At 51.2% G+C, this 12,835-nt stretch overlaps 1 protein-coding gene across 1 annotated transcript in view; it reads left to right on the top strand.

Annotated features, from left to right (window-relative positions):
* Positions 1 to 11,734, top strand: part of Clstn1 (calsyntenin 1) — a 35,824-nt gene extending 24,090 nt beyond the window's left edge. Inside the window, exons 10-19 of the mRNA XM_013031772.1 lie at positions 106 to 268; positions 3,861 to 3,917; positions 4,932 to 5,089; positions 5,331 to 5,479; positions 6,223 to 6,449; positions 6,930 to 7,100; positions 7,391 to 7,536; positions 9,072 to 9,207; positions 9,460 to 9,644; positions 10,138 to 11,734. Of these exons, the coding sequence (XP_012887226.1) occupies positions 106 to 268; positions 3,861 to 3,917; positions 4,932 to 5,089; positions 5,331 to 5,479; positions 6,223 to 6,449; positions 6,930 to 7,100; positions 7,391 to 7,536; positions 9,072 to 9,207; positions 9,460 to 9,644; positions 10,138 to 10,335 (1,590 nt within the window). The 3' untranslated portion in view covers positions 10,336 to 11,734. The remainder of the gene's footprint in view (positions 1 to 105; positions 269 to 3,860; positions 3,918 to 4,931; positions 5,090 to 5,330; positions 5,480 to 6,222; positions 6,450 to 6,929; positions 7,101 to 7,390; positions 7,537 to 9,071; positions 9,208 to 9,459; positions 9,645 to 10,137) is intronic.
* Positions 11,735 to 12,835: the final 1,101 nt, after the last annotated feature.

Below are 12,835 nucleotides of genomic sequence, written 5' to 3'. Positions count from 1 at the left end.
AAGAGATGTGCATTTTGAGTAACTTGTTTTCCATTGTATTGTTCTCAGTGTTATATCTTTGGAAGGAAAGGCAGCTTGACTTTTCCTGCTTCTCTGCCTGGGTAGGTCTGTGATGAGGAATGGCACCACTTTGTCCTCAATGTAGAATTCCCAAGTGTGACTCTCTATGTGGATGGGGTTTCCCATGAGCCCTTCTCTGTGACTGAAGATTACCCACTTCACCCAACCAAGATAGAAACTCAGCTTGTAGTTGGTGCTTGCTGGCAAGGTAAGTCATTGGCCACTGTTTGCCGTTAAATAGTGTGTCTGTTATTGGACTCTCACATAATTTACCTTCATTTTATTGATCCTTTTTCTGTGCATAGCCTTTTTAGGACACTGATAGTGTCATATGGATGTAAGTCCGTCTATGGGCATTCAGTAAAGGTGTGTTATGGAGTAGAACATGCGACCATCTTTGACCTTTGAACCTGGGAAGGAGGGAGTGCTGCACAGAGGCAGCATGTGATTGAGGGAACTCATCTGTGCACTGAAGTTTACAAAGGGAAAGTCAGCAATCCTCCCAAAGGCTTCAGAGCTACACAGCTTATTAGGAACTGTCATACTTTTAGCACACTACAGAAACACAAGTGGGGAATATGGTCCCCACCACCAAAGCAAAGCACTGCTCCTTAGGGCTCTGCTGCTAAATGGCAGGCTGTGTGAATGCTATTCACTTTATATACATTATTTCCAGACATCCTTAGAGTCCTGTGTGTAGCCAAAGAAACGGAACTCAGAAATAGCGAGTCTGTGGTCACTTGGATGATGAATCACAAAGCTGGGACTAGAAACTGAAAAGCCAGTGCAGCCAGGATCCCTGCAGGATCCTACCAGACCAGCGGTTTGAACATTCCCTGTAGAATAGATTCTTGTCATTGATACCAAGAATCCATTCTGGTTACCCGGTAGAATCCTGGTTACCTGTGAAATCAAATCCACGGTGTTCTGTGAACAAGACAGGAACAGACTTTTTGGCAATGGTTGAGACCTGTACGCTGTCATGGTGTGATATAAAGTATCAGTGTGTTTGTACTGGTGATGGTGACTGCAAACACTGCCATGGTTTGTCATCTACATTTATGGCCAAAGGAGATGCTAAATATCTGAAGCTAGTGGAAGTAAGTATTAATTGTTCTCATCTAAGAGAACAGTGGAGCCCTCAGAATACCTGGAGGCTCATCATCATCCTTATTTTGACCCCATCTTCTGTCATTTCAAGGTGTCACCATCACTACCTGCGCTTATTCAGCAGTCCTTTTTAATATTATTTTCTCCCTCTGGAAACAAGTTGCTTTAGCTTGAATTAAAAAATTATGACTACTGAGACTTGGTGCCTCATGTAGGTAATCCCAGCTACCCAGGAGGTGGAGATCATTCTTTGAGACCAGCTTAGGCAAAAAGTTACTGTGACCCTACCTCAACAACTGGGTATGGTGGTCTCTGCCTGCGTCATAGGTAGAAGAGTTGTGGTCTGAGATTGGCTGGCTGTGTGCAAAAATGCCCTATCTGAAAAACAACTGAACCAAAAAGCATGACTCAAGTGGTAAAGCACCAAAGATAGTAAAGCAAGAAGAGCTGTGGGCATGGCTCAAATGGTAGAATACTTCCCAGTGAAGGGAAGAGGAGAGAGTAAAAGAAGGCAGATAGGGAGGGTGGAAGAAAGGAAGGGTTTTTTTTTGCACATGAGAAGTATATATTGGGTGAATCTTTTCAACAGATGCACAGATTTAGTTTTGGTTGGTGACACCTAACCATGAAAAAATGGGATGTGGAATCCAGCCATAAGAACTTAGGTAGGATATAGAAATTTTTTAGTTGCTATTCTTAAATTTTTTAATTCAGATTTACTGCCTACAATAAATAATTTCTGAATAGTATTTTTAAAATAAGAATAAGCTGGGCGCCGGTAGCTCATGCCTATAATCCTAGCTACTTAGGCACTCAGATCTGAGGATCGTGGTTCAAAGCCGGCCCAGGCAAGAAAGTCTGTAAGATTCTGATCTCCAGTTAACCACCAGAAAGCTAGAAGTGGCGGTCACCTTGAGCTGAAGAGCTGAGGGACAGGGCTCAGGTCCAGAGTTCAAGCCTACAACCGACCAAAAAAAAAAAAGAGGTACAAGTGTTAGCTTAAATAAACCTTTATATACTGGAGCTTCATGTTTTGGTTAAAATCAGCCATCATGTTCCACCCTGCCACTTTGGTTCCTGTTTATTCAGTGTTCTGCCATCAAATGGCAATTATTGTTCCTCTTCTCTCATCTCCTTTCACCTCAGCCAGAAAAATTGGCCTAAATTCCTAGACTAAATGAATACAAATTCATTCAACTTTGGTTAGCATGGAGGAGGGCGCCCTTTCCCTTCAGCGGATATGAGCCTCTTCCTAGCTAGTTCACTTGGGGAAGCCAGGCTACGGGCAGCAGCTGGGTTTCCATGGATGCAGTGTCAGCAGTAACCGTGTGCTAAGAAGGAATGGCAGTGGGTGTGGAAGTGGCACACCACTTTGCCTGGACACAGGTCTGACCTTGCCCAACGTGCATCCCACACTTACTGCACAGACGGTCTGAGCAGACTGTACAGCCATCACTGGGTAGCCACAAGAGGGGAGGATTTCCCCTACAGCATGGTCCAGAACTTGTTGATGATGTTGCCCACCAGCAGGGCTTCAGACTCAGCCTGATCCGCAGCTTCTACAGCTGAGGGGTGTGGGCCCACACTGAGATGTATTAATCTAGGTGAATTCCTTGACTGGTCAGTCTCCTCAGAGAAAGAACTTTAAAATGCTTTCATTTTTCTGTTGCTTAAAGCTCAGACAGGCAAACTTGTTTTTGAGTTTGCAAAATATGCAGATTCGCTGGGTGCTTGGGCTCACACTTGTAATCCTAGGTGCTCAGGAGATATGAGGATCATGGTTTGCATCTGGCCCTGGCAGAAAAGTCTGTGAAACTCTATCTCCAAAACACTACCCAGAAAAAGCCTGAAGTGGTGCAGTGGCTTAAGTGGTAGAATGCTAGCCTTGAGCAAAAAGAGGCTCAGGGACAGTGCCCAGGCCCTGAGTTCAAGCTTCAGGACAGGCCAGGGGTGGGGGGAGGGAGGGACAGGTGGAATATATGTATGTATGTATGCATATGTATATATATGTATGTATGTATGCATATATATATATATGCAGATTTGTATGTCTTCCTGTCATTAGGTGCTAGTGGCTCATGCCTGTTGTAATCCTAACTACTCAGGAGGCTGAAATCCAGAGGATTGCAGTCAGCATGGGTTCGAAAAGTCCATGAGACTCAACATACAAAACAACCAGCAAAAACAAGGACTAGAGATGTGGCTCAAGTAGTAGAACACCAGCCAAGCAAGAATAAGGCCCTCAATTCATACTCTAGTCCCACCAAAAAAATTGTTTGAAGGCAATGTTAGTCCAGATTTTGTATCTGGTCCAGTGCTGCAGTTAAAGCTAAACCTTTCTTCCAGTGTCCTGCTTTGATAGCCTAGATCACTGGAGTCAGTATGCATGCTTTTATTCACTTTATTTTGAAGCTACTTTATGTTCTGAAAGAGCATAAGAGAAGACAGAATAAAAAATACAAAAGAAGCGTGAGGTTTTAGATGCCCTTCTGGGGAAAGGTGATTGAGTACGAGTTTGCATCCCCATGGAACATGTCCCCAAGGACGACAAAAAAAAAAAAAAAGGAATTTCTTCTTTGAAAAATATTTGGGTTTCAAGTTTGGTTGCTTTAAAACTCATCTTTGCAGTCCAGTTTGAAGACCCTAACCTGTTGGTCCTTTTCTGTTGTCTTTGTCTTGCTTTTCCACAGAGTATTCAGGAGTTGAAAGTGACAATGAAACTGAGCCTGTGACTATGGCCTCTGCAGGTTGCTGGATTTTTCCCCCTATAGTTCACTACCGTGTTTCATTTAAAGATGAGACATCAATTCATTCCACACGTTGCATGGAATGCACGAGTTGCATTTTGGCCCTGGTACCCTCAGCTGCTTCCCTGCATTGCGCTTCCCCATCACCTCATGGGACTTCCTTTTCTGCCATTCTGAGCCTGCTGAAACAGGACAGAGGACTCATCATCCCATGTGTTCGTGGGGCCCTTAGTTCCTCACCGAGTCGCTCCGATCCCCCAGAACCCTTCCTGGCTCCTCGTGCCACTCATGCAGCCGAGCCACAAGACAGGGAAAGACTGGCTTCTAGATTTTCTGTTCTAATTGATACTTAGTTCTACACTGACATTTCCTAGACATTTCCATCCCTAGCAAAGACCATGTCCTATGCCCTTATCCAAATGAAGCATGTTCAGTTTTGGGCTCTTCCTTGTAGCCTGAAGGGCCATCCTCTGGGTATTTGTTTTCCTTATGGTATCTTCCCTTCTGTGAGAGAGATGATGGGCCTTGGAGAAGCAGTGGCTCCCTGGACATAGCGCGGAACAGGCTTTAGTGCAGTTGGTGACTTCACATCCCTGTGTTCCTGCCATGCTTGCATGGCTTCACCCGCAAGTGTTTCCAGAGTTAGGGAAAGCAGCCCACAGTGTGTGTGCTCAGTCCACCAGTGGCAGGGGCTGAAGAGGCTAGTGTTGGTAGGAAACGTTGCTGGAGTGATCTGTTCAAGGGAGTCCTCCATTGCCAGGGACTCTGGTAGGATCTCTGAGCTCCTGGGCTTTAGGTGAAGATCCCAGCTCCTCTTCTCCAGGCCATGTGCATGTTCATAAACGATTTAATTTCTTCATTGCGCTTCCATGTAGAGTACAGGGCTAACGGGACTTGGTTTGAACTAACCTGCATGTCCATCCATTGAGCTGCCACCACCAGTAACACTGCCTTGACGATGCGGGAGCATCTGCGCTGCGCGCCTCACTCCTCGCTTCTCCCTCTCTTCCGAAGGTGGCGACCTACACATGACACAGTTTTTCCGAGGCAACCTTGCTGGTCTAACAGTCCGTTCTGGGAAGCTGGCAGATAAGAAGGTGATTGACTGTCTGTATACCTGCAAGGAGGGGCTAGACCTCCAGGTCCCTGACGATGGCGGCCAAGGCGTGCAGGTAACACAGCATTCACGTACACAGCATGCACATGGGGAGATAATGGGATGAGAGGGTCATTGAGCTGGGTGTGTTTGCATCTTGGATGTTACCCTTGTGTAAGAGGGGCTCGTCTCACCTGCACTTTGCTTTCTCACATTAATTCAAATTGCTGCAGGCATGCTCTGCCACATGGGTGGCATCAGCTCTGCAGCTGGAACCTTGTTCTCTTCCCCTTTCCCCTCATTGGGCATAATTTCAGATCCAAGCAAGCCCCAGTCAGTCAGTATTGACCTTGGAGGGAGACGACATTGGAGAGTTGGACAAGGCCATGCAGCATGTGTCCTACCTTAACTCCAGGCAGTTCCCCACGCCTGGCATCCGAAGGCTCAGAATCACCAGCACTGTCAAGTATGTCTCCTCCTTTTATGCATGTTTTCACACAGTGAACCTTGAGAAGAAAATGTGCGCACTAGCTGGGTGCCTGTGGCTCATGACTATAATCCTAGCTACACAGGAGGCTGAGATCTGAGGATAGCAGTTCAAAGCCAACCTGGGAAGGAAAAGCCGTGAAACTCTTATCTCCAGTAAACCACCAGAAAACTGGAAGTGGCACTATGGCTCAAGAGGTAGAGCGCTGGCCTTGAGCTGAAGAGCTGAGGGACAGTGCCCAGGCCCCGAGTTCAAGCCCCATGACTGACCAAAAAAAAATGCACTTAGGCTTTGGGGGAAGGAGGGTTGTTTGTTTTTTGGCAGTACCAAAGTTTGAGCTCAGGGTCTCAGTTCTTGCTAGGCAAGTACCCTACTACTTGAGGCATAGCCCCAGCCCATCATTCAGACAGCAACTTGCACTTTTTGCCTGGGGCTAGCCTCTGACCATGATCCTGCGTGATCCTGCCTCACACTTAGGTTTTAAAGCATCCTTACTTCCTTTCTATAAGGAAAGGCAAGCCATCACTTGCTCCTGGGGGATTGAAAAACGCCTGTGGTCAGATTGAGAAATGCATTCCTGAGGGGAGGGGCCACAGTCTGTCCCCTCCAGGTACTGTGGAAGCCTGTGGTCCCACCTCCACAAACCCTTGCAGTTGCAGGTTGCAAAGCGCTGCCCCAGCCCTGACGGTCACCTCCCCTTCCCTCCTGCTTTTGGCTGGCAGGTGTTTTAACGAGGCCGCTTGCATTGAGGTCCCCCCAGTTGAAGGCTACGTGATGGTTTTGCAGCCTGAGGAACCCAAGATCAGCCTGAGCGGCATTCATCATTTTGCCCGAGCAGCTTCGGAGTTTGAGAGCTCAGAAGGGGTTTTCCTCTTCCCTGAGCTTCGGATCATCAGCACCATCACAAGAGAAGTGGAGCCCGAGGGGGATGGGGCCGAGGACCCCACAGGTGAGCGGGCTCTGCCTGGCCACGCCTGGCCCCAGCCAGAAACCCATTTGCTGCCACTTACATACCCAGCTCTTTTTCTCTGGGTTTTGGGGGGATTTTAATGTCTCAGTGCTGTGCCATGGATCTGTGTTCTAGAACCTGCTGGTGACTGGAGTCCTTATGATGTTTGCAAACCTCCCTGTGGATCCTTTCAACTTTTTCTGGGTGACATCAGGCTCTGAGGCCAGCCCAGATGGACATGATCCCCACTGTTCTTGCTTGGGACTCATCAAGTACCCCATTACTTACCAGTGCTAGGGATGACACCCAAGGACCTTGTGTGTGCTAAGTACATAATCTACTGAGCTGCACCCCCAGTTCTTGAGTCTTTCCTTCATCAGCCACTGGGTTCTTAGAAAGGCTTTGTTAGATTGTGCATGAGCCAGCTGTCCATTGTGTCCCGTGGCTTCTGAAAGTTTTGGTTGGACCTTTTTGAAACAGTTCAAGAGTCCCTGGTGTCTGAGGAAATTGTGCATGACCTGGATACCTGCGAGGTCACAGTGGAGGGGGAGGAGCTGAACCCCGAGCAGGAGAGCCTGGAGGTGGACATGGCCCGGCTGCAGCAGAAGGGCATTGAAGTGAGCCGCTCGGGCCTGGGTGTGGTCTTCACAGGTGAGACGCTGGTGTGGGCCAGAGTCCAGGAGCAGAAGGTGGAGGCTGCTGACCACTCACCCCTTCGGGACAGGGAGGGGAAGTAGGTACTGCTCTCCCAGGGTGGGGCTGAGGCACAGGGTGGCGCATTCCCTAGGCAGAAAAATGCCCCCACGGGCTTTACCTTTTTTCCCCACTCAGCCGCAAATGTGTTCCTACCATGGCTGATCAAGATGTCAGGCTTTGGCTGTCTGGGCCTTTGGGTCTGTAAATATAAGCTACTCGGCACAGTTCTCCCTTCTGCCCCATAGGTGTGGACACCATGGCCAGCTATGAGGAGCTCCTGCACCTCCTGCGCTATCGGAACTGGCATACCCGGTCCCTGCTTGACCGGAAGTTCAAGCTCATTTGCTCTGAGCTAAATGGCCGCTACCTCAGCAATGAGTTTAAGGTGGAGGTGAGTGCAGGGATCTCAGCGGGAGTTGGCACTGAATGTGCTATGCTAGGCCCCGTGTTTGCTAACTCCAGGTTTTTATTGTTGTTTGCTGGTACTCAGGGCCTTGCACTCTTGCTCAGCCTTCTTGCTCATTGAGTCACACCTCCAGCCCAGCTTTTTTACTGGTTAATTAGAGATGGACTCTCAAAGACTTTCCTGCCCAGGCTGACTTCAAGCCAAGATCCTCTGACCTCTTGAGGCCTCCTGAGTGGCTAGATTATTAATGCCTGGTTTTAGTGTGTTTGCGGTGGCTCTGCTACAGTTCAGGCTTGTGTTGCTGGCTTCAAGTGGTGGTTTCTTGGGATTTCACGTGAGAGAAAGACATGGGGACACCATTCTAGAAAGAACATCCTCCAGGGAGCCAAGGGGTGTTGGCCTTGTTGAGAGTCGAAGCAGGTCCCTGGCTGGCTGAGGTGCTGCTGCAGCCTCTGACAGCAGGCTGGCATTCACTCCGGCTGCTCTGTCACCAGGCTCTACCACAGCGTCTCCCTTGCTCACACCTCTGGTTTGGTGAATAGACTCAAAAGTTGTTCTTAGTGATGGACCATCTCTACTGTGACCTCAGTGGCAGCAGAAGGCTGAATTCCCAAGGCTGATGAGCATTTTATTTGAGCCAAGGGGTGATGGGTTTAGAAGGCAACAGGTAGTTGTGATTTGCTGTCTCTCATGTGGCCTGGCCTTTAGGGTAAAGGAAAAAGATGCTCTACGAGCAGAGCTTCCTCAGTGTCCCAGCATAGGACCTGCTTTGCTCACTGTGCTGTATGCAGTCGATGGATAAGACATGCTGGCCGCGCATGCGTAGGACAGCGATGGCTTCTCAGGGGTGTCATGCATCTCAGTATGACAGTGGTTTCTTTCTTTTTTTCTCCCCCCCCCTTTTTTTTGGACGGTCATGGGGCTTGAACTCTGGGCTTGGGCGCTGTCCCTGCACTCTTCAGCTCAAGGCGAGAACGCTGCCACTTTCGGTTATCAAGTGGTTTATTGGAGATAAGAGTCTCATGATGGTCTTTCCTGCCTGGCTTGGCTTTGAGCTGTGATCCTCAGATCTCAGCCTCCCGAGTAGCTAGGATTATAGGTGTGAGCCACTGGCGCCCAGCTTTGACAGTGGTTTCTAAGTTCAGTTGTGTGGCTTGAATTCTGGGCCTCATGCTTGCTAGGCAAGCATTCTACCACTTAAGCCACACCTCCAGCCCTTTTGCCTTATTTTTGGCTTTGGGTTCCACATTTCTGTCCAGGCTAGCCTAGATCCCTGTCCTGTTGCCTCTTCTTGTGTGACTTGGCTGGCAGGCATGAGCTAGTGCACTGGCCTCCGGTGCTTCACCCCCCACCCCCCGTTGTTGTTGTTGTTTTCTGGTCACAGATGGTAGTTTGTCTGTTCCCTTCATGGTCCAGGGACCATGCAGTGCAGCTTGCCAGCTGCTGACTCATGTTCATCCCTGGGACACGGGGGCGATGCTGGTCTCATTCAGCAGTGACTCCCTTTCTCTCCACCGCAGGTGAATGTGATCCACACGGCCAACCCTATGGAACATGCCAACCACATGGCTGCACAGCCACAGTTCGTTCACCCTGAGCATCGCTCCTTCGTGGACCTGTCAGGCCACAACCTGGCTAATCCTCACCCATTCGCAGGTAGGATAGTAGGGGAAGCTCTAGGAGCCCAAACACTGGCATCCACAGAGTGTCTAGGCAGACACCTCATCTCTGTGTCCTTGTTACTGTCACACAAGGACACAAAGCTCACCCGTAGCCACAGAGCAGATGTGAGAGTTGAGCCTTCTCTTGTATTCCGTCCTAGACGCTGAAGGTCGGGCGAGGCATCCCCCCCGGCCCATTTGACTTACCCTGCTGCCAGGGTTGCTTCACCTTCCGATCTCTTCACAGTTGTCCCCAGCACTGCCACGGTGGTGATTGTGGTGTGTGTCAGCTTCCTGGTTTTCATGATTATCCTGGGAGTGTTTCGGATCCGGGCCGCACATCAGCGCACCATGCGGGACCAGGACACGGGGAAGGAGAACGAGATGGACTGGGACGACTCCGCCTTGACTATAACTGTGAACCCCATGGAGGTAGGGGCGGGCGGGCTTGACTATAACTGTGAACCCCATGGAGGTAGGGGCGGGCGGGCTTGACTATAACTGTGAACCCCATGGAGGTAGGGGTGGACGGGCTGACGTGAGGCCTAGCCACGGCCCCTTGTCGTCCATGTGCCCGTGCCACATAGTTTGAGTAGCAGCTCTGCAAGGTTAGGGGTACTCCTCTTCACATGCGGGGCCCAAGGCTCGGTGGCCTGTAACAGGCCTCGCGGCCTGGTAAGCGCAGACACGCTCACACCGTGCTCATGGCTCACTGCTGCTCTATCCGCTGAAACAGTTCCCAGCAGGGAGCAAGGTACCGTCCCCGTGGAAGCGCTCCCCTGAATCACAGCCCCCCGCTGCCCCCGACCCCTGAAGCACAGCCCCCCCCCCACCAGCCCGTTTCACTGGAGAGTCCCAGGGCATTTCCCTTCCCTCGTGGCGAGGAAGCCATAAGCTGGACTTAACACTGCTGTTTGCTCGCCAGACATACGAGGACCAGCACAGCAGTGAGGAGGAAGAAGAGGAAGAGGAAGAGGAAGAGAGTGAGGATGGTGAGGAGGAAGAGGATATCACCAGTGCTGAGTCGGAGAGCAGCGAGGAGGAGGAGGGTGGCCCGGGAGATGGCCAGAACGCCACTCGGCAGCAGCAGCTGGAATGGGACGACTCCACACTGAGCTACTAGTGCGGCGCCGGCCCCGCCCTCCGCTTCCGCCGTCCTCCCTCCCCAGCCCAGCGGGCCCACGGTGTACAAAGTTACTTCGGCCAGCAGGTCTGCAGACCCTCCCCGTCGCTTGTCGTCGTCCGCGTGCTTGGTGTGTAGGACGTTAGGCTCCCGCCCTCTGCCTGCCCTCCGCCCAGTCACTCCGCCCGCTCTGCCAGGAGCTGGAGCCTCCTCCCTGGCTGCACCTTGCTGCCACGGGGGCCCCCCGCAATGCAGCAGCCCCGCGTGTGGCCAGAGCCCCCCGTGTGCTGGCGCCAAGCCACCGGCCCCTTCATCTCCAAGAAGCAGCAGTGACTTGGTGACAGGGTTAGACGTGCTCGCTCTCACCAGGTATCTGTTCTGTTCTTTTTTTTTTTTAAGAAAATTTTTATTTTTTCCAAACTAGTGCATGTACAAAATGGCAGAATGGGGGTTAATATGTAGATGACCAACTGACTTTTTAATATTTTGTAAATAAATAGGGATTCTATGTGTCCTTCGTGCTAGTGTAGTCCAGGAATGTAACGCTCAGAAAGCCAGGCGCAGGGGTCCCAGGGTCCCAGTCCCGCGCCAGGCCAGGCTGGAGAGGCCTGCCCACCGCCCCTCGCCAGGCTCCTTGTGTGGTCAGGGTCACAGGCTTGGGGTGCTGCTCAGGGGACTGGGGTCCCTCTTTGGAAGCTGGAGGTGGCCAGGGCCTTGGAATTCTACCTGTTTCTGGCTTGGCGTTGGGGGAGAGAGTGGCGCAGATCCTTGGCTTGTTACACACGCCTCCCTTGCCCGGCGCCCTCTGCATAGTAGCGTGGACTTGGTGTGCACAGCTGGTAGATGATGCTTTCCCTGCTGGCGCAGGTGTGCGTAGAGCCCACAGAGCACCGCATGTGCACACGCACTCCCTGGTCTGTTGGGAGTCAGAGCTGGCCTGAGAGATGTGCATTCTTCCAAAACGAGAGCCCGAGGCCTGAAGGCGGCGTGCTGGGGTCCCCACACAGCCCCGCCTGTTCTCCTCCTCCCCGGGCCGTATGGGACGCCCTACCACCCATCCGAGCGGTGGGGAAATCTGTACCCTGGTAGCCAGGAGCTTTGGGCTCAGTAGTTAGGTAAAAAGAGAGAAAGCAGTCAGATGTAAACGCATGCGCGCCTCGCACCGCCACAAGCGGGAGTCATTGTTGCACACCATCGGGGCCCTCGTGGCTAGTTTTGAGGACGCGGACAGCTGTGCTGTGATGTGTGTGGCCGCCCTTCTGTGTCCTGTCCTTGTAGCTGCTGTAGACGATGGAAAGATGCTGACGCAGAGCGGGATGTGCCCCTGTGTCCCCTTTCAGATGTGTATATTGATGCTAGGTGGGAAAGTGTATACACTACAATAAAACTGCGGTTCTAATCCAGCCTCACGGGCTGCTTTCTGTCTTGCTTCTATTTTAACCCTGTGTTCCCTTGTTGCTGGTGGAGCCAAGAACATAAGAACATAAAAGACTTTTATTTCTTTTCACCTGCCTTTACCACATTCGAGGTTTTACAGGCCCATTTCAGCCCACAGTATTGATACAGAACTTGCCTTCTCCATACAGAAACATGACATGACATGACTTAAAAAAATAGAAAATATTCTTCTCACCAGGCACACAGACTGTACACCCAACCCAGAAATGCCAGGGTTGTGCAGAATCTGCAGGCCGCATCAGGGAGCACCCAAACTTGAATAAATAACACGTACACGTACACGAGGCTTTTCCTGTCTCAAAGCAAGTGAGGTGTTCTGGGGAGATGCAGCACTGAGTTGGGGATCCGAGTATGGCCGCTGTGGACAAAGCAGGTACTCTGCAGTGATACCTGCTGGCACTCTGCTGGATCCCTGGCTCATCAAAATGGAGCTGGCCCTGGGCTCAAGCTGTGCGCCTGCGCCAAAGAGCAGGCGCTCTGAGCCCAGCAGTAAGCCAGCAGGTCCTGAGTCAGCTGCCAGTGCACCAGGAGCCCCACCAACGCATGTGTTTTGTCGGTAGTAGCACTGGGATGGAACCCAAGGCCTCGTGCCTGTTAAGCATGCTTTGGACTGGTGAACTGTGTTCTCAGCCCACTCCGGGCTTTTTGGATCCTAGGTTCAGCGCCTGTCAACAAGAGTGCATTTTGGAAGATTGAGCAGCCCAGCATCTGACCTTGTAAAGTGGCTGTGATCCAGCCCTTTGGGAAGCCCAAAGCTAGCCCTGAGCTGTGAACTGAGCACTTTGAGCGGAAATGATTCCACTCACCCTCAGGCCACCTTCCTGCCCAGCAGGGCCTCCGGTGCAGTCTGCGGTGGCTCACTTCTCAGTGCTCTGACTGGGGACACAGGACAGTGTCCCTGCCCTGCACAAGCATGCCTTTCTATTTATGGCTGTTTGTTCCTTAAAGGTTCTCAAAAGGTAGTAAATAGTGTAGAGAGATCCGGTTCTGTCCAGCCCCTCACTAAAGCCTGCCCGAGAGGCCATCGCCCAGCAGCCATCGC

The sequence above is a fragment of the Dipodomys ordii genome, unplaced genomic scaffold (genome assembly GCF_000151885.1).
Source record: "Dipodomys ordii isolate 6190 unplaced genomic scaffold, Dord_2.0 Scaffold6, whole genome shotgun sequence".
Taxonomy (NCBI): domain Eukaryota; kingdom Metazoa; phylum Chordata; class Mammalia; order Rodentia; family Heteromyidae; genus Dipodomys; species Dipodomys ordii.
The sequence above is the reverse complement of the archived record's forward strand: the minus strand, read 5'-3'. Positions and strand labels throughout refer to the sequence as shown.